The sequence below is a fragment of the Somniosus microcephalus genome, chromosome 5, assembly GCF_052327205.1.
Source record: "Somniosus microcephalus isolate GS21.2 chromosome 5, FLI_Smic_1.0, whole genome shotgun sequence".
NCBI classification, from domain to species: domain Eukaryota; kingdom Metazoa; phylum Chordata; class Chondrichthyes; order Squaliformes; family Somniosidae; genus Somniosus; species Somniosus microcephalus.
This window is the reverse complement of record NC_140991.1, coordinates 223,497,174-223,523,111: the sequence shown is the minus strand read 5'-3', so window position 1 is coordinate 223,523,111 and position 25,938 is coordinate 223,497,174. Positions and strand designations below refer to the sequence as shown.

The 25,938-nt window shown below is 45.0% G+C and overlaps 1 protein-coding gene across 1 annotated transcript in view; it reads left to right on the top strand.

Moving 5' to 3' along the window:
• The first annotated feature begins 4,085 nt into the window (after positions 1–4,085).
• The window catches only part of adamts16 (ADAM metallopeptidase with thrombospondin type 1 motif, 16), a 398,089-nt gene continuing 376,236 nt past the window's right edge, over positions 4,086–25,938 (top strand). The window contains exons 1-2 of the mRNA XM_085988720.1: positions 4,086–4,233; positions 9,054–9,379. Of these exons, the coding sequence (XP_085844846.1) occupies positions 4,098–4,233; positions 9,054–9,379 (462 nt within the window). The 5' untranslated portion in view covers positions 4,086–4,097. The remainder of the gene's footprint in view (positions 4,234–9,053; positions 9,380–25,938) is intronic.

Sequence of the window (25,938 nt, the reverse complement as noted above, 5' to 3'; positions counted from 1 at the left end):
CGTCGGTTGGCTCCCGCCGCCGCTGTCCGGGAAGGGTGTGCGCCGTACCTGCTGCCAGCCCGCTGTGCTGGATCGTCGCGGCTGGAGAACCAAGCCCAGCTCTCCACAGCCTCCTCTGCCTGCTCAAGTCCTCTCAGGATGGTCGACGCCCGCACTGATGGAATCGGCCTTCTTCTGCAGAGTTGCAGGTAGGTTCGGATCACCTCGTCGCCAATGTTGAATCCATGAATCTTTAGGTAGTGTGTCCTTCAAATAATCGACAGAGACTGCAGAGAACAATCAACAGGTGTTTACTGGATGAGGGTTGCTCTAAAACTAAACAGTACCGATCCCTACTCAGGGTTATATACAGGTGTGGTCACTGCCGGTACTACAGTATACAGGAGCTGTAAAAAGTAGTTCTCCCCTTAAAGGTACATACACTACAAATCCCTCGCACCCTGAGATAAGGGTACAGTCCTCTCTCACCCCGGGATCAGGGTACAGTTCCATTTCCCCTTAAGTAAAGTGGCTGAGTTACTGAGTGAGAGAGTGTGAGTGAGTAAATGCAAGAGAATGTATAAGTGCATGAGCTTGAATGTGAATGAGTGAATATGAGGGTGAGAAAAAATGAGAGTATGAGAAAATAAATCTGAAACTGAGTGACTGTGAATGTGTGAGAGAGTAAATGGACATGAGAGTAAAATGGGCGAGAGAGTGGGAGTGAGTAAGTGAAGCAGTGAGAGTGAGTGAGAGTGCGAAGGTTTAAGTGAGCAAGAGAGAGTGAGGGAAAGTGTAATTGTGTAAAAGATTATATGAGGAAATAAGAGATTGAGAGTGAGTATAAGAGAGTGAGACTGAGTAGGAAAGTAAGTGTATGGCCCGGAATTTGCAGTCATCAGTGAAGTGAAGTTGTTCGCTGCTGGCCTTGAAGTACGCTTCGCACCAGGATCTCGCGATCCTGTGTCGAGAACTTTGGGTTTTCCAACTTTTAATTCAAAGTGTAGTGGGGAGCCCCTTGTGCGAACGTCAACAAACCATCTGAGCAGCCAATCAAAATGCAGAATTCTCACAGACAGCAAACAAGGAAGTGAGTAAAATAACAACAGAAAATGCTGGAAACACTCAGCAGGCCAGGCAGCATCCGTGGAGAGAGAGAGTCAACGTTTCAGGTTACCCCTACATTCACTTAAACCCAAAACGTTAACTCTGTTTCTCTCTCCACGGATGTTGCCTGGCCTGCTGAGTTTTTCCAGCGTTTTCTGTTGTTATTTCAGATTTCCAGCATCCGCAGTATTTTGCTATTGTAAGGCAGTGAGTACGCTCTTAATTCTAACTTTTTAAAATAGTTAGAGAGTGCAAAACAAAGATTGGGGCTCTCACACGGGGAGAAGGCAAACCTGAAATACAGATGGACAAACTTTAAAACAAAAATGTTTGTGAAAAGTTTCTTAAAAATTATCATTTTTAGTCAAATGGACAAATTTCACATTGCGCAAAATTAAAATTAGTTTTCCAGGCCCTTAAACATTTGTTTAGCAGTCAATATGCTGTTAAAACTCCAGTTACACCTAATCCCTTTGGGTCTAACTTTTAGTGGGGAATTTAACAGTGTAATTATTGCAGAAGAGCCAAAGTTTTCGTCAGTTTCCCTGATTTGGTGATTACACAGATTGCCAGCTCTGTGGAGGGTCGGGCACAGTGCATGCACCGAAGTTGCGGTCGGTTTCAAAGGTGGAGTGACTGTGAGGAATTGAGAGAGTTTTTGAGTGAGTGGGTGAATGAGTGTTTAAGAGTGAGTGTGAATCAGTGAAAGAGGATGAGTCAGTGAGTGGGAGTGAAGGCGATTATGGCCTAGAAATTGATTTGTGCCCGACTTTGCTGAGCACAATATGAAAACTGCAAAAATTAGTAAAGAAAGACTTGCATTTATATAGCGCCTTTCACGACCAGCAGACATTTCAAAGCGCTTCACTGCCAATGAAGTACTTTTGGAGTGTAGTCACTATTGTAATGTGGGAAACGGAGTACAGTATATGTACTTAACTCTTTGAATACTGCTCTTTTTTAACTATAAATAGGTTTGTTTGTGACTGCAATTGTAAAGGTGTGGAGAGTGTCTGTGGTTGGGAATAGCAACACTTTCCCAAAGTCCCTCCAGTCAGCTGAGGCTGACCTGGGTCTCAGGGTGAGACTGAACTAGATGTAATATCTCCAAATTTGCAGACGACACAAAGCTGGGTGGGCGTGTGTGCTGTGAGGAGGATGCCGAGAAACTACAGGATGATTTGGACAGGTTGGGTGATTGGGCAGAAGCATGGCAGATGCAATATAACGTGGATAAATGTGAGGTTATCCACTTTGGTTCCAAAAACATGAAGGCAGATTATTACCTGAATGGCAATAGATTGGGAGAAGGGGAAGTGCAATGAGACCTGGGTGTCCTTGTGCACCAGTCGCCGAAGGTAAGCATGCAGGTGCAGCAGGCGGTTAAGAAGGCAAATGGTATGTTGGCCTTCATAGCGAGAGGGTTTGAGTACAAGAACAAGGATGTCTTGCTGTAGTTGTACAGGGCCTTGGTGAGACCACATCTTGAGTATTGTGTGCAGTTTTGGTCGCCTTATCTGAGGAAGGATATTCTTGCCATGGAAGGAGTTCAGCGAAGATTCACCAGGCTGATACCTGGGATGGCAGGAATGACGTATGAGGAGAGATTGGGATGATTGGACTTGTACTCGCTGGAGTTTAGAAGAATGAGAGGGGATCTCATTGAAACTTATAAAATTCTGGCAGGACTGGACAGACTAGATGCAGGAAGGATGTTCCCGATGGCCGGGGAGTCCAGAACCAGGGGTCACAGTCTAAGGATAAGGGATAGGTCTTTTAGGACAGAAATGAGGAGGAATTTCTGCACCCAGAGAGTGGTGAACCTGTGGACTTCTCTACCACAGAAGGCAGTAGAGACCAATACATTAAATATATTCAAGAAGGAGTTGGATATATTTCTTAAGGCTAAAGGGATCAAAGGGTATGGGGAGAAAGCAGGGACCCAGTACTGAACTTGGATGATCAGCCATGATCGCATTGAATGGCGGAGCAGGCTCGAGGGGCCGAATGGCCTACTCCTGCTCCTATCTTCTATGTTTCTGTTTCTATGTGCCCACCTCCGGATCAGCAGCCCCGCCCCTGGCGCGGAATGATTGGCAGCTTGGCGCTATCCGCGCTCGCTGATTGGCCAGAGCCGGCTGTCAATCGAAAAAGCCGGTGTGTGTCAGTGAAGAGGGAGAGAGATTTACTCACAAAGCCACATGTAAGAGAGTGTGTGTGTGAGAGAAGAGAGACAGGGCACTGGCATTGGGGCTACTGCTCAGTCAGTGTAGCACTGCAGACAGATACAGTCAACACACTGCAGAGGAAGAGCAATAGCAGCACCGGCTCCAGCTTCACTACTGCCTGCAAACTAACAGCAACGACAGACAGAGAGAGCCGGCTTCCTGCAGGTCACAGAGCAGCAGGTTATAAAGAGCAGAGTGCGGGATTCACCTCAGCAATCGTCAGAAAGGAGACCGAGCAGAACCGGCTGCAGGACACCGGGGGCAGTGCCTGTGTAAAGCGGCTGGAGACAACTTTCAGCCGGGGTTCCCGGTGCGGTGAAGGCGGCTCCTGCTCCCAATGTACCTGTCAGCACAAGCCGACTGCCTGCCGCATTGCAGCCCGACCAGCAAACTCGGAGGATTGTGAAGCAAAACTTTTATTTATTGAACTGTTTTTTCCCCCCTCCCAAATCAAAAATTTTTCGTCAGGAGGTGCTACAGTTAAAGAACAGTTTCCTCCGTTGACACTGAAAACATACAAAACAATGCAGGTTTTGGAGGATGCAATGGGCCCTTTGCCGGTTATTGACAGGGGATCATTTTTCAGAAGAGTGTTTGCAGTGTTTCAGCTTTTGATACTGATGGGACTTCTCAAGGCACGTTAGACTTGTGTATTTACTTGGCCGTGTGTCTTTCCTGTGTTGCAAATGAGAATGTGGATATATTAGAACAGGTCGCATTGCAAGTGCAACGTTTCCGATAAATTAATGATTTCAATCCATGTTTATTGATGTCTGATTGTTGATGTTTGATTGTATCTTTCAGAGTGACTTTGCTGGTGAAGCCATTCATGTCGCAACTGCTGCTGCAGTAGCTGGAGGCGAGAGGACAGTCCATCATGTGTCACTGTTTGGGTCGCTGGAGCTGGGTGACAACAGCGGTGAGTGTCAAGAAGTTTGGCGCCACTACTGCCCCCACCACACCGACACTCGGGGCATGCTGCATTCATGTTTACGTGGCGAAAAAAAGCACCGTTTGTAGTTACAGATCAAGTCCTGTGTTAGAAATGCAACGGGCGACACCAAAACGCTAGAGGGTGCTCCATCACAACTCGAACTGACAGTGAGAAGGTTTTGCCGCTGCAGTTTCCCCTGTAGTGCAGAATTGAAAAGTGGGCTAGAACTCCGGACTCTTCACCCATGGAATTAAACATAATGGCAGAACCATTTTAATCACTTGTAAATATTGAAGCAATACCTGATTACATTTTGAAATTTGACCTTGATTGTTTGTCTTTTCTTAAATTCTATACATTGAGACTAATTGTTTAATAGTCAATTTTGATTATAATGATAACAAAAAGCAAAATACTGCAAATGCTGGAAATCCGAATACAAAAAAAACAGAAAACACTGAAATACCTAGCAGGTCAGACGGCATCTGTGCAGAGGACAAAAATCGACGTTTTGGATATAAACCTATCCTCTGAATTGCTGAAGGGTTTATAGCCCAAATGTGGACTTTTGATTGCAGTGAAATTGTTTTACAATGAAAAAGGTCCATTAGTCTGTATATATTTGAATGTTAAAACTGACACTATTTCTGTGCCTGTTTCTATATTGCTAAAGCTATGAACAGTGGATCGATCTGCTAAAAACTGGTACATAATGGCCAAAAATTGCAGTTGAAGGCGTATGCCTCCAACCCGCGAAAGAATTACGCACCTACCTGCTGGCGGCGAGGCTGCAAAAACTTGCGGTATGAGGCTGTGAGGTGGAGGGCAGCGTAATTTCTCAGGGACGCAGGCGGTGAGGAAGCGTACCTGGGATCACGTAGACCTGGCCCTCCAATCACAAAGCAGAATTCCATTTTAATCATTTCCAAAGGGAATCCCGTAATGAGATGTAATGGAATCCCGAAATCTGATCTAATTACAATTTACAGAATTGGAATTTTAATCGTAAGTAGCTTCATTCCACCAACCTCACCTATAAAAATAAATTTTGCTAATTTTAGACATCATTAAAACTGTAATCTGGGCCAATATTTGCAGAAACAGCATTTGATAAAGTGTATGCGTATAACTTATGATATGAAGATGTTTAATTAATGCCTGAGGTATCCCTTACGCTGATGCAAACAGGCCCTGTGTCTGTTTGCATCAACCATAACATTTCTGTGCGCAATTGCTGGCCAGTCAATGGGCAAATAGCCCAACTTTGTGCCAGCGATTGCTTTTTTATGGCCCGCATGGATGGCCTGTCAAATGCGTATTCGACAGACCGCAAGTTCCAGATTTCGTGCATGCGAAAATCCCGAACTTGCGGTGGATTTCAAAGAATGTACCGACCGCAAAATCCGGGCCAATCTCTTTGTACTCTTAAGCAAAAGTTTATTCCAGACCTGTAAGAAATAGTACTCACTAAATCTGACTATAATTAATCTAAAGATTGTGGTCCAGAGAGTGATCCATTTAATATAACAACTTGCTGGTTTCTCAGCCTCCTCAAACTGTCAATCATTTAGTGTTTAATCAGTTGGTCCCACATGTAGAGGACAATATGAAGTGCTAATATTCCCATGGAAACATTTAGTTAATGGAAAGTTCTGTTGCATTAAAATGTCTGTACATATTTCCCATGTATAAACAAGTATATTTTCTCTTTTACATGGTTGGATGCCTCATGGGGACTCTGGATTTATTTTTAAACTTCCACCATCCTCCTTATTCTTATGTCTTTCTATTTAAAGCAACCCCATATGTTTTTAAAAATTGTGTTGATCATGAATTGTTTGAAATCCCAGTTAAAATTATATTTTTAAGTAGAATGTGTGATGCAGCACTTAAAAAGTGAAACAGCTGTGTAGTATGGTGGCTTTGATTAACTTGTAGTCATTGTAATGTTAAAGTGAAAGGTTGGAATGCTGAACCCTCTGGTTTGAAATGCTGTACTAGTGCTCTGGAAATTAAGAACTTGCTTTACCAGGTTTCAAGAGTTCGGGTGTTCAAGTGTTATGTACATCACTAAATGCATGCTTAATTCATGAAGTAATCCTTTTTAGTGTGTATGTTCAGTATCATTACATAGAATAATGAATGGGATTATTTTCCTCCATAATTAGTCATTAAGTAGATTATGTATCCTAGGAAACTTGAGTTTTGATTTACATGTTGAGCTAAATTACACAATAAAAGCACAGTCACAAATCAAATAGCTGAACATGTTATGGCACTTGCCCTTATTTCTGAATCAATTGTCCAACTCAGTGGCTCCTGTGCTAATTATTTTCCTGTTCAATAATCACCAAAGAGCATCTACACTCTTGTACCTGCAATAAAACATCTGTTTTTCTTTCCAGAGTATTATTTGTGTTTGCAGCACTGCCATTATTGATCAGTAAGCCATTTTAATGTATTGTTTACATGTGTAGAGGGGACTCTCATAAGCAGTATAGTTGCTGAAAATATCTTCTTGACTGACTATAACCTCAATCTTCACTTTATATAAAATAACCCAACAGCTGGCTGTCACTTACTTAACTGATCTACACTATGTGCTATTTATATAGACACACTTAATCACCCATAAAAACATGCAATTGCTTGTTCACATCGATTCATGGAATAATTCCTGCCTTCAGCATCTTGATTCAGACACAGATTTACTGGTAACCTTGAAAGAAAAGGAATTTCAACACCCTTTTGCATAATCCACAGTATTCCTAGACATTGCAATCTATGTTTCATTAGTATAAACATGGTTCGATGCGCTGTTAAATTCCAGTGATTCCTACAAGTTGTATTTATATAGTGCCTTTAACGTAGTAAAACTTCCCAAGGTGCTTCACAGGAGCGTAATCAGACAAGTTACTACCAAAACTATTTCAGTACTTCTGTGTGTGGCTCCGATTTAAGTGCAAAATTAGTCATCTAAGGCACAACAGTTAAAATCAGTATTGCAGTCAGATTCAACAGGACAGTCACGAGCCTTTAAACTACAGAATACCATAACCAAGAGACGAATTGAGCAGTATAGATCAAAAGTTCCAGGTTTGATCCTTTTGTCTGTGCGGAGTAAGCTGATCTCAGTTGAAGCAGCAGTTGGGGTGCTACAGTTGCCCTGAGCTAGGGAGGGCAAGAACCAATCAGATTACCTTCTCCTGACTGCTGTCCAGTGATCCTGCTGGCAAGTGCATTGTCTGTGAACATCAGGTAAAGACAAGAGTGGGCTTGGCTATGATGCTCCACGTGGTAAAATAGTTTGTTAGTACTTGCAGTCTCGGCTCCTAAAGGAAGAATCGCCACTTGGTTGAGGTGCTGGTGCCCCAGTAAGGGTCAGCAGCTTCAAGAGATCGGGGAGAAAAAAAAATGTAAAATTTATTCTGTTACCAAAAATAACTGTTGTACAGTTATGTTTCTTCTGTATAAGATGATGCACAGACTGAAATGAATTATACGGGAGCAATACATCAAGACATAAACCACAAAAGTGAAACATGCAGTTTATCAATAGTATCTCAATCTCAATCTTTTTTAAAGATCTGTGATACAAAGTTTACGTGAATGATTTTCGTGTTTCTTGACAACTTGCTTTGTATGTAATTTTTCTTTCCATGAATGACTTGAACTAAAGGAAAGCCAATGACCTTTTATTGTTCATTCCAGACAAAAAGCATTGTCCAACTCTGTCTTGATTTGTTTTAAAAAATTGAGCCATGGAGTGGCAGGATGCAGCTTCATGGTTGTGATTTTCCCACATGGAAAGTTCGCACTTCAGTTGAGCCCAGTGGGACATGCTAAGCAGGATTGACAGATGTAACCCTTCAGGGGAAAAAAAGGCAGAATCTAAGGTTGTGGAATTGGCAAAGGCCCAGGAGCAGGCTATCTGCTCATAATTTATAATAGGGATATTGTATGAGCCAGACCCAAGGAGCAGGGAAGATAAATATTAATATAGAGGAGGTAGGGGGTGTGGTTGGGGCGGGGAAGAGCGGCGGGTGGGGAGGATGATGCCATTGACTTGTCTTTTGCTCTTTGGTATTTGAGAAAACCTATGTGTTTGAGTTTTAGATTCATGCATCTGTAATGTCTTCAATGTTCCTTGAATTTACAGTTCCACTTGCATGTTTCAGTAAGCACTTGATCCTATCTGAACCAGGTACCACTAGCTATGCGGAATATTGATTTTTGAATAATTCACTATCAATTTTCTATAGATACCTGTCCCATTAAGTGTACAGTTCATTTTATTGTTTATGTAATTTTTTTCAGTCCATGCTGCCATTTCATCATGACAGATTCGTTATTTGCAAATTCTTCTTTCCATATCTATCTAGAGTTGTATGTGTGTATGCATGTGCTGTACGTATTTTGTTTTTAAAGTTTTGATTATAATATTTACAAAGCTTTAAAGCATCTTATTTTAAATGTGAGTTGGTTTCCATATTTATTTTTTAATGTCTGTGAATTTCCAAATATATTTATCTCTGGAAAAACTCATATATAGGCAATTATTCCTTCCTACATTTTTTGGTAACCTTACACTTGACGTGATTTTAAGGAGCATTAAGACTGAACACCCTGAAACTTGTAACAAGTGTACAAAATAAATATACTTCTGACCAATAAAATTTAAATAATTTCAAAATTGGATGCATTGTAAATGTGATTTTTTTTAAATTTAGGTGTTAACCATATGTTTTATGAGGCAGTGCAGCTTTAAGACCAACACAGTAACGGATATGATTGTACTTTTGCAGAATACGAAATTGTGACTCCATATGAAGCTGACAGCATTGGGGATTATATCTCTCACACAGTAATCCATCATCAGAGAAAGAAGCGATCAGTTCATAATGTTGGTGATGAATCCCTCTACTTCAAACTCAATGGGTTTGGCCAGGACTTTCATTTGGAACTAAGAACTTCTGAAGGCCTAATACCTCCTGGATTTACAGTTCAGACTTTGGGAAAACAAGGCTTAAAATCGGTAGAGCATTATCACCCAGGGGAGCTGTGCTTCTACCAAGGTGCTCTAATATCTCGCAGCAACTCTTCAGTGGCACTTTCTACATGCAAAGGCTTGGTGAGTCAAACAAATTCTTTTTAAGTAATCACTGTAGGGAGGGTTTTTAGAGGGGTAACAAGCTGAGCTTGCTTTCAAAAGGAAACTGCTTTGCAAAACCACCACTTTTCAATTTATGGAACAAATTGTATCACAGCAGGCACACTATTTGATACAGCACAATCTTTAACCCAATAATTTTTACAAAAATAACTTTCTAATAGAAAATGTACACTTACAAAATGTATACAATAATTCTAATGTTATTGTTGAATTGGTGATGTCCATGCAAATCGGTGACTGCATTTCATTGACAAAGTATTTACAAACTAAGTGAGTTGTCATGTAATTATTTATTGCATGATGATATCAATATTATCAATAAGCCCTTAATATTATTATTATTCCTTGCCCAAATGGGTAGTACATCTTGTCAATAAATAAACTACCAGTTTATTTTCAGCTTTTAAATAATAGATGCTAAAACAAGACTGGTTATACTTAGTAACACTATCTTGGGGCGCTACCAGTGAATATCGCGGTGCTACGTGCCGCAGTGCCATGCACCACGGTACTGCAGGCCTTCCTCCCCTTATTAAAGGGCAGGGGCCTTGCACAGCACGACCCAGGGCCCAGTTGGGCCACCAAGGATCGGAGTGCTGGCAAAAGAGCCCGGCATTCAAGAAGAGGAGTGCCGGGCTCACGGAGCACAGCTGGCACCGCGCGGGGGGCTTCACAGGAGGCCGGGGACGGCAACTGGGGCAGGTGCTGGCAGGTGGCCGTCCAACACATCCCCTTTAATTTGCATGCCTCGGCTGCAAGTAGGCCCCCCTGACCCTGCCGGACATGGCGTCTGGTGGTAAGTCTAGGGGCGCTACCGAAGATCGCGGCCGGGGCGTGAGCGGGACGTTGCACACGGTGATGACGACATCGCTGAAGGCGCACTGCCGCAGAGTGCTAACGGTTACCGCTGCCGCTAACCTCTCGCTGAATTTCGCGGGAGGCGTTAGCGGCGCTGCTCCCGGGCCCTAAGAGGCGCAAATCAACAGAATTTTTCCCGGTTCAAGAGCAGTGCTGGGCTCTTGGAGCACAGCCCGCACTGTGGGGCGGGGCGGGGGGGGGGGGTGGCGGTCATTCAGGAGGCCGGGGACAGGAGCGCAGGCAGGTGCTGGCAGGCGGCCAGCAACAAGAATGGCTGCCCCGCACCTCGTCTTTAAATTGCGCCTCCCTGGATGCAGGTAGGACCACCTGACCCCTTCGGACATAGCATCCGGCGGTAAGTCAGGGGGCGCTCCCGAAGATCGCGGCCGGGGTGTTGCACACAGTGATGACGTCATCACCGGTGGTGCAGCCCCGTGGGGCGCTACTGGTTAGCGTCGCCGCTAACCTCCTGCTGATTTTTGAGGGAGGCATTGCGCTAGGGCGCTAACGGGAGGTGCAAAGCAACCCAGTTTCTCCCCCAGTAAGTAGACAGCAATGGAAAAGTAATAGAGCAGATTTCACTTGATTACAGAAATTTTGTCTTGCACAAAAAAAGGTACAACCTTTCGCTAACTCTCTTCGTAATATTCCTGAATCAGTGACTGTATCATAACATACATGAGGTTTCCTCTACCAACATGGTGTCTCCAGCCTCTATTTTACTGAAGAGCTGGGAGTGCACTGCCTGGTTGTACCTACTGAAGTCCAAACTGAGATACAGGAAATCAAAAGATTTCTTTCACAGATGAACAAAGCTTCTCAAAATCAAGTGATGATTTCCTGAACCACAGCTAGATGCTAGATACTAACCTATTTGTATGTGTCACCAAGCCCTTTAGCTTATTTTCATTGCTTTCAGAGTAAATGATTTACTACTTGTTTTGCTATCAAAACATTTGTTCATGAATAATGTCTTGTTTCACATATGAGGGGTCATGAATATAATTTGGTAATTACATTTTTATTTGTTCATGGGATGTGGGCGTCACTGGCAAGGCCAGCATTTACTGCCCATCCCAAATTGCCCTCGAGAAGGTGGTGGTGAGCTATCTTCTGGAACCGCTGTTGTTGAAGAAGCCTTGGCGAGTTGCTGCAGTGCGTCTTGCAGATGGTACCCACCGCAGGCAGAGTGCGCCAGTGGTGGAGGGAGTGAATGTTTAAGGTGGTAGATGGGGTGCCAATCAAGTGAGCTGCTTTGTCCTGGATGTTGTCGAGCTTCTTGAGTGTTGTTGGAGTTGCACTCATCCAGGCAAGTGGAAAGTATTCCATCACACTCCTGACTTGTGCCTTTTTAGATGGTGGAAAGGCTTTGGGGAGTCAGGAGGTGAGACACTCGCTGCAGAATACCCAGCCTCTGACCTGCTCTTGTTGCCATAGTATTATTGTGGCTGGTCCAGTTAAGTTTCTGGTCAATGGTGACCCCCAGGAGGTTGATGGTGGGAGATTCAGCAATAGTAATGCCGTTGAACGACAAGGGGTGGTAGTCAGACTCTCTTGTTGGAGATAGTAATTGCCCGCCACTTTTGTGGTGCAAATGTTACTTGCTACTTATCAACCCAAGCCTAAATGTCGTCCAGGTCTTGCTGCATGCAGGCACCGACTGCTTCATTATCTGAGGAGTTGCAAATGGAACTGAACACTGCAATCTTCAGCAAACATCCCCACCTTTGACCTTATGATGGAGGGAAGGTCATTGATGAAGCAGTTGAAGATGGTTGGGCCTAGGACACTGCCCTGAGGAGCTCTTGCAGTGATGTCCTGGGGCTGAGATGATGGTGCCTCCAACAGCCACAACCATCATATTTTGTGCTAGCGGGTATGAATCCAGTCAGTGGAGAGCTTTCCCCCGATTCCCATTGACTTCAGTTTTACTAGGGCCCCTTGCTGTCACAGCCAGTCAAATGCTGCCTTGATGTCCAGGGCAGTAACTATCACCTCACCTCTGGAATTCCGCTCTTTTGTCCATGTTTGGACCAAGGCCCTTATGAGGTCTGGAGCCGATTGGTCCTGGCGGAACCCAAACTGAACATCGGTGAGCAGGTTATTGGTGAATAAGTGTGGCTTGATAGCACTGTCAATGACACCTTCCATTACTTTGCTGATGATTGAGAGTAGACTGAAGGGGCGGTAATTGGCCGGATTGGATTTGTCCTACTTTTTGTGAATGGGACAGTGTTGTAGCCATACTGGGTCAGCTTGACTAGAGATGCGGCTAGTTCTGGAGCACAAGTGTGCAGCACTATAGCCGGGATAGTCTTTGTTGTATCTAGTGCATTCAGCCGTTTCTTGATATCATGTGGAGTTAATCGAATTGGCTTCTGTGATGGTGGGGACCTCAAGAGGAGGCCGAGATGGATCATCCACTCGACGCTTCAGCCTTGTGTTTTGCACTAACGTGCAGGGCTTTGCCATCATTGAGGATGGGGGATATTCACGGAGCCTCCTCCTCCGGTTACTTGTTTAATTGCCCACCACCATTCACGACTGGATGTGGCAGGACTGCAGAGCTTTGATTTGATTCTTTGGTTGTGGGATCGCTTAGCTCTGTTGAAAGCATTCTGCTTCCACTGTTTAGCATGCATGTAGTCCTGTGTTGTAGCTTCACCAGGTTGATATCTCATTTTTAGGTACGCCTGGTGCTGCTCCTGGCATACTCTTCTGCACTCCTCATTGAACCAGGGTTGGTCCCCTGGCTTGATGGTAATAGTAGTGTGAGGGATATATCGGGCCATGAGGTTACAGATTGTGGTGGAATACAATTCTGCTCAACCAACTGTTGTAAAAAACATTTAAAGTGATCAGCCAGATTTCATAAATGGATAGTAAAAATTTTAAGGCTGATTGCATGATCAGGCTCGCAATTTCCTGACCTGTCTTCTCTGTGAGCTCTGCTCTGTGCTAGGGGTATCCAATCTAGGAATCATTCCTACAGAGACTTTCTTATCATTTGGAATATGACAAAATCTCCCTATCCATTACAGCCACCTGGTGTACAGGCCTGCACATGTTCTGCGATGCTCGACGATATGGAATAAACTGGATTGCAGAGTGTGCGCAGGAGGTTTCACCCAGTCAAGTGTACATTACATCTTCTTAGCACTGCAAGCCTACCAGTTCAATGGGTTGGCTCACACTGCTGAGCAGAGAACGGTCAATTTTAATGTCCATTGTGATACCATGATGCTCAGTGAGTTCCAAAACAATATGTCCGCTGCAGCTGTTGTACAAGAGCTGATGGGACATTTCTTCAAGGCTGAACTATCTATTTGGATGGGTCTTTGTAGAGCTGGAGCAACTAAATGAACACCTCCCAGCCCCATGACATCTACCAACAAGGATTAGAATAGCAATATCATGGGAACACCATCACCTCCAAGTTTCACTCCAAGTTGCATATTCTCCTGATTTGGGTATATTTCCATTCCCTCATTGTTGCTTGGTCAATATCCTAGAATTCCCTACCTAACGATGCCACGGGCACATTCTCACCAAAGACTGAAACGTTTCAAGAAGAATGCCTACTACCACCTGGGCAACTAGGGATGGGCAGTAAATGCAGCATTACCTTTATTGCGCACATCCCATGAACAAATAAAAAAATGCAATTTGACACTGGCTACTAATGGGAATCGGCATAAAATTTATAGTGGAATGCAACAATAATAACTTGCATTTATAGATGTTATTTATTCATTCATGGGATGTGGGCATTGCTGGCAAGGCCAGCATTTATTGCCCATGCATAGTTGCCCTTGAGAAGATGGTGTTGAGCTGCCGCCTTGAAGTACTGCAGTCCATGTGGTGATGGTACTCCCATGGTGCTGTTAGGTTGGGAGTTCCAGGATTTTGACCCAGCGCCAATAAAAGGTCAGTGATATATTTCCAAGTGTGTGACTTGGAGGGGAGCTTGGAGGTGGTGTTCCCATGCACCTGCTGCCCTTGTCTTTCTAGGTGGTAGAGGTCACGGGTTTGGAAAGTGCTGTCGAAGAAACCTTGGCGAGTTGCTGCAGATGGTACCATGTTGCACTGGTGGTGGAGGGAGTGAATGTTTAAGCTGGTGGATGGGTTGCTGATCAAGCAGACTGCTTTGTCCTGGATGGTGTTGAGCTTCTTGAGTTTTGTTGAAGTGAAGAGTATTCCATCCCACTCCTGACTTGTGCCTGGTAGATGGTGGAAAGTCATTGGGAAGTGAGTCACTCGCCACAGAATACCCAACCTCTGACGTATTCTTGTAGCCACAATATTTATGTGGCTGGTCCAGTTAAGTTTCTGATCAATGGTGACCCCCAGGATGTTGATGGTGGGAGATTCGACGATGGTAATGCCATTGAATATCAAGGGCCGGTGGTTAGACTCTCTCTCTTGTTGGAGTTGATCATTGCCTGTGGCTTGTGGCGTGAACGTTACTTGCCACTTATCAGCCCAAGCCTGAAGGTTGCCTAGGTCTTGCTGCACGCGGACACTGACTGTGTCATTATCTGAGAAATTGCAAATGGAACTGAACACTGCACTCCTCAACGAACATCTCCACTTCTAACTTTATGATGGAGGAAAAGTCTTCAACAACCACAACCATCTTCCTTTTCCATAGGTATGACTCCAGCCGCTGGAGAGTTTTTTCCCCTGATCCCCATTGACTTCAGTTTAAGTAGGGCTCCTTGGTGACACACTCGGTCAAATCTTGCCTTGATGTCGAGTGCAATCACTCTCGCCTCTGGAATTGAGCTCTTTTGTCCATATTTGGACCAAGGCTGTAATGAGGTCTGGAGCCGAGTAGTCTTGGCGGAACCCAAACTGAGCATCGGTGAGCAGGTTATTGGTGAGTAAGTGCCACTTGATAGCACTGTCGATGACACCTTCCATCACTTTGCTGATGATTTAGAGTAGGCTGATTGGATTGGATTTGTCCTGTTTTTTGTATACAGGGCATACCTGGCCAATTTTCTACATTGTCATATAGCGCCTTTAAAGTAGTAAAACATCCCAAGGCACTTCACAGGGCACCAAACCACAATGAGATATTAGGACAGGTGACCAAAAGCTTGGTCAAAGAGATACCTTTTAAGGAACATCTTAAAGGAGGAAAGAGAGATAGAGAGGCGGAGTGGTTTAGGGAGGGAATTCCAGAGCTTAGGGCTGAGGCAGCTGAAGGCACGGCCGCCAATGGTGGAGGGATGAAAATTGGGATGCGCAAGAGACCTGAATTGCAGGAGCTTAGTGATCTTGGATGGTTGCAGGGCTGGAGGAGGTTACAGAGTTATGAAGGGGGGCGAAGCCATGGAGGGATTTGAAAACAAGGACGAGAATTTTAAAATTGAGGTATTGCCAGACCGGGAGCAAATGTAGGTCATCAAACACAGGGATGATGGGTGAACGGGACTTGGTGCAGTTAGGATACAAGCAGCAGTGTTGCTAGTTGTGTTTGTCTATCTGTGTCTCATGTGACCAGAGCTCACCAACAAAAGAGGAAAGTTATGACCATGATGATCTATAATTACCCACTTTCCTCCAAAGAGCTTCAATAGAAGAGCTGTGTATTGTTACTTCTGCTTCTTCCCCAAAAGGATCAGTACTGTTTGGGAGAATCTTCCCTATCCTACAAAGTTAGAACAAGTATTTGGTGCATTTCTGTGGTAAATGCTTGGGAGAGAAAGAGGAGAGGATGGCTAGTTTCCGGGTGCAACACTTTTGGTACATATTGTACTATTATTTGACATGCAATTTATACAGTGAATTAGCATTTCAATTTCTTTGGTCTAAAAGGATACCACTGTCCAGAATTGCTATCTACTGAGAAATTGACGAGAAATCTTGTTTAAACATCTGATTGGAAGTAAAAGCTAAAGTTGTACAATACCTTTATAAATGTTCATAACTTCAGATCCAGTAAATATAGTGACAAGGCTGAAATGTTTAAATCATTTTGTGGTTGAGTATGACCTACTATCCACAAAGGAAGGTTTTCACTTAATGTACTCTTGCTGTCTTTTTGTGAAAGCTATTTCTTTTCTTGTAAAGGGCAACTGGGAGACAAATCTGGCTCAAGGATGCCTGCAGCAAAAAGCTGGCACAGGGCAGGCACATTTAGAAACAGTAATGATCAGATGTGGCCTGCAACATTGCTCTACCTTCTTGCAGATATGCTACAATGCCGACATATGAGGATGGCATTGTGGAATAGCACAAGAGAGCAATCCTTCCCTCAACTTCCTCGTGCAACATCAAACAGCCCATTTACTGTCCAACCCTAGCAGCTGGGCTGCTCCTCACTTGCCTATAGATACAAAGCTACACATTTGGGGTAATATTCAACTTTGGCGGGGGCCTAAAAACTGGCGTTATTGGATCGGCTGCCCATTATATACCCCACACAATTTTTCTCTCCATTGACACTGCGTATATAATGGGCGGCGATCCAATAACGGCAGTTTTATGCTGCTGCTGAAATTGAAAGTTATGCCAATTGGTTTTCCTTTCCCTTCAGCATTACAAATGAATTGAAATGCTGCAGAGGCTCTCGAGTCTTTCAAAATTTTTGTCTGTCTATTATATTGTCCCCATCCCTTTTAATTTTACTTACAATTTTCTAGTCACTAGTGTGAACCCTAGACCTGTCCAAATCTACACCTGAATGAGCTGATTTAGGAAAATTTGGTGTAAACAGCGCTCTTCCATTTGAGTCTGTCTAAAACCTGCCAATAACCATTTTTGGCATAAACGACACCAAAAGAGAAAAATCTAAGCTTACATATTTGAACAAGTGCTGCAAAATTGAAAAGCCTCTGAGTCATTTGGTGAATTTTGTGAGGTGTGAGACTTGTTAGGGAATGCAACATTTTTGCACACCTCCATTTTGAGCACGAAATACCAGTGATATCGCTGAGCAAAGCTTTGTTTCTACCGGACCAATAATATCCCAATCTCAGAAGAATAATTAGTGCACCTCGGTGATTTTTTTCCCCCCCACTTCCGAGACTTGGTATCATATCTCTGATATTAGTAATTTAGTGCCCATTTGTAAACAGTATGGAAAATGTAAATTGGAGAATTATTTCAAAGTGAATTGCAAGAGTAGAACAAGGAGGCATGGGTTCAAACTAGTAAAAGGCAAATTTAGTATTGATATCAGGAATTTCTTCTTCACATAAAGAGTGGTCAATATATGGAATGAATTTCCAGATAGAGCAGTGGAGGTGAAAACTGTAGCATAATTTAAGAAATAATTGGATGCAGCAATGGTGGGACTTCAGATGTTTGTGGTTGGATGAATTAAGTTGGGCTGAATGGCCTTCCTCATCTGTAATTATCTTGTGATCGATCATGTCTATTTGTGGGTCATGAGCTGTGGGCCCACGTCCACAACAAGCTGGTTTGAGATTGCACAAATTCATGTCATGTGGAGCACTACAGCAGAACTGAGAGCAAATTTTCATCTTGTCAGTCAGAGCCGGATACAAATCCAGGTCCCAGAGGTAAAGGACACGTGTGCTAACTCACTGCAATACTCTACATTTGAGGCCTGGGGTTTGAATCCGTGCACAATTTGGAAATGGACATTTGTGAAAATAGTTTGTGCAGTGTTTACCCAGTTCCTTATTGTTGTGGATCCATTATACAAAACTATCCACAATTAATCATCGATATTAAAATTGGCATTTTCAATCTGAGAATTCAAAAGCACAGGTATTTATTCAATAGTGGGTGTTTAGTTGTTGCAATTGGACTTGGGGCTGTGTAAATGGGGCTTCACTCCGCATCTATCTGCACCATACTTGATCTGGGAACAAATTAATGCTGATACGAGGCGATCGGCAATGACTTCTCTCGCCATGATGAACACATAAATAGAACAAAGCTATTCAGTCCAACAGTTGAGTTTTTCTGTTGCAAGTGATTATTAGGCAGAATTTCAAATTTGCCAGCAGACTAATTGTAATGACTCTTGTGCCTTTAAAGGCAAGCTTCTTCTGTGACATCCAACATTGGTTCCAAGTGAATATAAAATGAAAAATTCCTCTGCAGATTTGTGGTGCTAAGGTGATGTCTGTGTGAGTTCCATGGATCCTGGTAATTTGGTGGAACCAGTGGATTAAAAAGAAACTAAACTGCATCAAAATTTTGATCTGGTCCGTGTGATTTTTTTACATTATTGAAATGCACCACAAAAAATTTGGTCAGTTAACCAAATATTTTGAAATTGGGATCATCTTGCGTCCATTTTAAAATGAATCTTTTGAGACTTCTGCTATTTTTGAACGCTTTGAAAATAACCAGACCCATTTTCCCCTCTGTTTTCCCTGGGTTTTAAAGGTAACGATTTTAAACATATGCACATTATCTTGTCTGACTCTTGCTGGGAAGCATTATCCAATCAAGCCATAAAACTTTATGAAACGGATACCAAAAATTATTTTTGAGCAAGACAGTGAATGGTTCCAGTGGTGTTGATATAAAACATGGGTACATATGGTTTTATTCACACAGACAGCATGCCGAAACATATTGATAGCTGTAGGTTGTGACCTTTTAGATATCCGTTCTATTAATGGATGGCAAACACTGTAGGTTTGGAGGTACTGGTATAACATTATCGGCCCACTATAACTATTTTGACAAACTTCTAATTTTTTTTCTGGCCTAATTGTTTTGTTTAATTAACACATAGAAATGATTATTTTCTGCAATGTGGCCTGCATTTACTTTAAGAAAGGGTTGAGAAGTTAATGTTAGATGAACAATTATTGCCATTTGTAAATTTGCCACAAATCTAAGATCTCTGATTTTCATTGATAGCTGTATTGTTGACCAGTAAAGATTACTGAACAATAGCTAAAATAAGGAGCTTACCAGAGATGAGAAATATAGTTATGTAGCTTTAACATTCAATTGCATTCTTAGTCTGTTCTTGTCTAGTGCAGGAACACATAAGTGTATCTTTTCCTCTGAGTACTCAGTGAGTGCACAACAAGCATATCACATCTGTGGTGTGCTGCACCAGTGAAAGAAAGAACTTGCTTTTATATACAGTAGTGCCTTTCATGACCCCGGGCATCCCAAAATGCTTTACAGCCAGTGAAGTACACTTGAAGTGTAGGAAATGCAGCAGCAATGAGATAATGCCTAGATAATTTGTCTTTTAGTGATATTGGTTGAGGGATCAATATTGGCCAGGACCGGGGTGAACTCTCCTGCTCTTCTTCGAAATAGTGTAATGGGATCTTTTACATCCACTGAGAGGGAAGATGGAGCCTTGGTTTAATGCCTCATCCTATAACCGCGATCTGTCGCAGTTTTCTGAAAATGAGGCTGGAGGCCAGAGACCTCTCTTAATACGCTGGGCTTGACCCCAATATAGTTACAGTCTCAATATTGACAACTTTGAAAGCCCCAGGAAATCGTAGGGCAGTGCAATGGCGGCGTGGATTGGACATAACAAAAGAGGAAAATTTACCCTATAGGGCCAGAAATTCGGGTCCCCACGAGTGAGTACGCGCTGGGTACTCGCGCGTAGGGCCAACGAAAGTGCCGGTTTCGTGCATGCGCTGCGCATGCACAGGAAACCGGAACTTCCGTTCCCTTCAAGGAAGGGGTTCACAGGTTGAACGCGTGCGCTGGAGAGGCAGTGCGTACGCCTGGAACTTCCGTTTTTTTTACAGGTTTCTCCGGGAGGGTAAGTCTCCAGCTGCTATGCTTTTAAAAAGCAGTCAGTCGCAAGGCCTGCTTTTAACAAGGTAAGTGGTGAATTAAGTAAAATTAAAACATTTTTTCCACAGGTTTATTATTTTTAAATACTTTAAAGAAAGGTAAGTTTATTTTTAGCCCAGTTAAAACTGTAATTAATTTTTTCAAAAATTTAAACTATTGTTTAAAATAGTTATTTTATGTAATTTATAGTTATTTTAAAAATGTGATTTAAAAAAAATGTATTTGAAGTTTTAGTTATGTTTTGGGGCCGATCTCTAATTCATAGATTTGACAGGTCTTCCTGTCAAATCTATGAATAGAGATTCCCTGCTACGATTGGCTCTCCATGGCCCACATGATCCCAGGGGACGCTTCGAACTAACTGCGCCCCTGGGATACGCAAGCACTGCGCGCTGGCAGTTGGAGGAGGCCCAGGATCGGAATCCCACGTGGGCCCACAGTACAACGGCTGGCGCGCTAGGTAAGTGCAGGTCGGGGGCTTGCACCCACGGGAAGCCTCCGACCCGAATTTCTGGCCCATCGTCTTTTTTTAAGTCTGATCGAGTTTAGACTTCACTGCTCCACCTACCAGCATGCCTTAAGTATGACAGGTTGAGCAAGCGTTGACGAGCAGGAAGGAGACTCCAACAGCAGTATTTAAAGGGATCATCAGCAATCACTTGCACATGACATGTTTCTGCAGTTTGACTGGCTTTGTGCAACTTTCTGCAACTCCAATAGCTTTATAAACTTCTTTCAAGGTTCTAAGGTAATAGGGAGTATTGTTGCAAGTGGAGAATACCTTCATTCTTATTTCAAGGCTTCTGCTCACAACACTTGCTCACAGTCATGGGGGCTCTACTGGCAGTCCCCCTCGTGCTCAAGTATCTTCGGGAGAGGGAGCGGAGGCAGCGAAGAAGACGAGAAGATGCCCGCAGAGGGAGGAGGAGGACCAGGAGCGCTCTCAACAGGAGACCTTACCCACCTAGGGCCTTCCGAGAATACTTCTCTTATATCCATTTAAGTGAGGAGCAGTGTATTACGAGGCTCCGCTTCACCAAGGAGGTGGTCACAGGACTTTGCCACCTCTTGCAACAGGACCTGCAGCCTGAGAGCAGGGCAAACACTGCTCTCCCAGTGGCAGTCAAGGTCACCGTGGCCCTCAATTCCTGATGGCCAATGCCCACTATCCTGGCAGCAGCTATGATGTCTTCATCCTGCGTCCATCCTGCGAAGATTGCCAGCAATTTTCCAGACACCACAGCAAACTCGAGGGTGGCTGCTCGGAGACAAGTGTTATCCACTCTGCACCTGGCTGATGACTCCCCTCCGCAACCCTAACAATCGTGCCCAGTGCCCAGCACTCATATAATGAGAGCCATACTTCCACCAGGAACATCATCAAGCAGACCATCGGGTTACTGAAGCAATGGTTCGCTGCCTTGACCTCGGGAGTTTCCCTCCAGTACACTCTGGAGCGGGTGTCCCATTTCGTGATGGTCTGCTGCATACTTCACAACTTCATCATGAAGAGGGCTCAACCCTTGCTACTAGTGATTCCAGGACCACCTTGGGAGGAGGACGAGGAAGAGGAGCAAGACAAAGAGGAAGAAGATGAGGAGGGCGGAGGCAGGCAGCCAATCCCGCTTCCAGACAGGCTGTCTGTGAATGGCTCATCAGACTCCGTTTCCAGTGAATAAAAACCCAGATCCCCATTGCTCACCACATCCCCACCACTCTGTCACAAAATATCACAGCGTCCTCCTGGGCACAAAGCTGAAATGAGAGACCACAAACTATTCCAAACAAAATTAATAAATTTTATCAAAAATCACCACACATATTTACAGTAACAATATGAACTAATCACCCTTGTGCAATCCCTTAGTGCCTGTCATTCGGGTGCCCTTTTCTGCGTAGTGCTCCTACGAGGTATGCGGACTGCCAAAAGGAAACAGACACTGCGGATAGAGGATCACTTCCGCAACAACTCGGACCCCTGGCGCATGTGGCAAGGCATCCAGTCCATCACTGACTACAAGGGCAAAAACACCAGCCCCCCGGTTAGCGATGCCTCCCTTCCGGCGGAGCTTAACAACTTCTACGCTCGCTTCGACAGGGACAACAGGGAGCCGGCTACCAAAGCCTTGCCACCCCCGGAAGACCAGGTGCTCACTCTGTCGACCTCCGACGTAAGGGGTGTTCTACGCGGAGTGAACACACGAAAGGCTGCTGGACCGGATAGCATCCCTGGACGGGTACTCAAGGAATGTGCTGACCAGCTGGCTGATGTCTTCACCGACATCTTCAATCTGTCATTGGCCCAGGCAGTAGTCCCTACATGCTTCAAGACCGCTACCATTATTCCTGTGCCAAAACAAACGGCTGTGACGTGCTTGAACGACTATCGACCTGTCGCACTCACACCCATCATAATGAAGTGTTTCGAGAGGCTGGTCTTAGCCCACATCAAAGCCAGTGTTCCGGCCTCTCTTGACCAACACCAGTTTGCCTATCGTGCAAACAGATCAACGGAGGATGCAATCACAACTGCTCTACACTCGGCACTGAATCACCTAGATGGTAAGGAGACCTACATCAGAATGCTGTTCATGGACTACAGCTCAGCATTCAACACTATCGTCCCCAACAAGCTGGCCACCAAACTCCAAACTCTTGGCCTGAACACTTCCCTCTGCAACTGGACCCTGGACTTCCTAACAAACAGACCCCAGTCTGTCAAACTAGGTAACCTCACCTCCGCCGCCCCCCCCCCGACCCTGAACACGGGGGCCCCACAAGGATGTGTGCTGAGCCCCCTCCTCTACTCCCTCTTCACCCACGACTGTGTGGCTGTTAATGGTTCCAACACCATCATCAAGTTCGCGGATGACACCACGGTAGTAGGCCAGATCACCAACAACGATGAGTCAGCCTACAGGGAGGAGGTCCAGCATCTCGTGAAGTGGTGCGCCGATAACAACCTGGCCCTTAACATCAAGAAAACCAAAGAAATCATTGTGGACTTCAGGAAGTCGAAAGGCGGAAGTCACACCCCCATCCACATCAATGGGGCTGTGGTGGAAAGGGTGGACAGCTTTAAGTTCCTCAGAGTCCACATCACGGAAGACCTCTCCTGGTCCCTCAACACCTCCTCTCTGGTGAAGAAGGCCCAGCAGCGCCTATATTTCCTAAGGAGGCTGAAGGGATGTAACCTGTCACCCCTGATCCTCTCTAACTTTTACCGCTGCACAATAGAGAGCATCCTGACAAACTGTATCATAGTATGGTATGGCAGCTGTAGCTACTATGACCGGAAAGCCCTGCAGCGGGTAGTCAAAACTGCCCAACGCATTACCGGCACCCGGCTACCGACCATAGAGCACATATACCAGAAACGCTGTCTACGGAGGTCACGGTCCATCATCAAAGACCCTACCCACCCCAGCCACAGTCTGTTCGCCCTCCTGCCATCTGGGAGACGCTACAGATGCATTCGCACCCGTATGACCAGATTTAGGAACAGCTTCTTTCCCAGGGCTGTCATCCTACTGAACTCCACAAATAAACTCTGAAGCCTGCACATCTGCCAATGCACTTTATTCTGGTTATGTTTATGTTAATATACTACAAGCCAAATGTATGTTGAATGTTTAAATGTCTTAATCTAAATGTACACTCTCGGGAGCCGCAAGCCTACATTTCGTTGTCCTGCACTTGTGCACTAACAATGACAATAAAAGTTGATTTGATTTGATTTGATAGTGGCTGCAGCATGGTTGGTGGAACGCTGCTGAGTTTCCATGGGGGAGACTTCAGATGGCCTAGCAGGACGACCTCGAGCAGCTCTGGCCCTTGAAGGCCCGGCTGTAGACTGCACCACCTCGGCATGGGCGGCAGCAATCTGGGCTGGCTGGCTGACAGGTAGCGGCAAGGGCAATGGCGGAGTGGCAGTGGTGGGAACAGGAATGCTCTCATCCTGAGAGGGGACAGCAGGTTCCTACTCCACTGACCCACTGCCAATCCCCAGGGGCGGCGCCTCAGCATTTTTAGCAATCTAGTGGAAACACAGATTGCTGGGCTGCTGTGACATCCTGCAAGCCTTGGTCGACTGTGGTAAACCCAGCCACGATGGCAGCAGTCAGAGCTTGGGTGACTTCAAGCCGAGAATGCATGACGGCGGTCTGAGCTTGGGTAGCATCAAGCTGAGAGTGCATGAGAGCGGTCTGAGCTTCTGCTGCAGCACTAAGATGTTGGGTTCTTCCGCCTGTGCTGCAATGGCATCCACGACATTGCCCATCACATGCACCATCATGACTGGGTCTCTTCAGGAGTTTTCCATTATTCCTAGCCTGAAAATCCTGGGCTCCAAGCTCTGCACAGAGGCCCGTGCAATGTTGGAGGCAGACTCCTCTATGCTCCCTGATATTGCCAGGACGCTCTGGGCAGGCTTGCCATTATCAATTCGGTGTGCATGCCCACCACCCTTCTGAAAGCCGCTCCATTGAGGTCCTCATCTGAGTCCTGTGCAGCAGAACTCTCATGTGAACTTGCCCTCCGGGGAGCTGGCCCCCCAAGCTAACTTTTCCCCCGGCCTTGCTGCTGCCCACTCGTGCCCGGTTCCTCACCCTGTGCAGATCCCGCTACTACACTAGCCTCTAAAGTATGGGTAGTGCCAGTTTCTGAGCTGGTGTCCGTGAGTGACAGATGCAGTGATGCAGTGTCATCTTCCTCTTTTTCTCACCCCTTGCTCTTCATTCATCGCCTCGGGGACAAGCTGCTCTGGCGCTGCTTGTTGATTATCTGAAAGCAGGAAGGCACAAGAGTCGGGTTATAGTGAGGGGAGGTGGGGCGAGGGGGGAAGCAAGATATGCCTGCATACAGCATCAATAACTTGAAAGTTAGAAGAGATTGTGGGATAAGGGAGAAGTGGGATGTGAGAAGCAGGATTAGGAATGACCATACCATTGTTGTCCCCAGAGGGTTCAACCTCGCCGGTTGCCATGGCCTCTACAATCTGCCACCCAATTAACTGCCGAACTCTCTCCTACAGCTTGTCCCCTGGCTGTCTGCTGCTGCTCGCGGTGGTTGTGAGCCACCTTGGCCTGTGTGAGAAAGAGAAGTGTGTCAGTGACTGTGGTGCATTGTGTTTGGGTGATATGCCTGTCATGGTTGAATAGCTGACATTGTGTGCAAGGTGTGGGTGTGAGTGTTGTAGCAGTGGTAAGTGTGTGAGGGTGAAGTGAAACTCTGATTGTGAGGTGTGAGTGGTGATAGGTAGAGATTGTTGGTAGGTGAGTAATGGGGATGTAGTGCATTGAGCAGTGTGTGAGGCTTGTCATGCAGATGGTGGGATATGGCATTTGCTGAAGCCTTCACTCACCTTGACCTGCCATTTGAGGTCATTAAACTTCTTGCGGCACTGGATGGTCGAACTTGACACCACAGTGCTGGCTGTCACATAGCCAGCTCTCCCCTGCCACATCCATTGGGAGGGCTTCCTTCCAGCCTGTGGGAAGAGGACAGCCCGCCTTCTCTCCACGGCTACAGCCAGTGCCTCCAGAGCTGCATTAGAAAATCTCTCGGCTCTCTGCCATGGCTTTGCAGTTCCGTATTATTATTTCTTCTTCTTCTTCTTCTGTTGGTACTGGATTGACAATGAGGTGCTGTAGCATTAATGCACCTCCCCTTTAAGTACTGAATAAAGCCTGTGCCATGCATTACTGGGAATTAGACTGGCCCTGATATTGATCCACCTGTTGAGCGTCAAGCCAATGAGCAGCAGTTTTAGCACTGAAATCATGACTATAATCATGTTCATGACAAATGAGCACAAATTTTGTGTGCTACCTCGACCATTTTGAAGTGGCGCAGCTTAACATCATTTGGCCTTAACACTGCCCGTTTCATGGCCA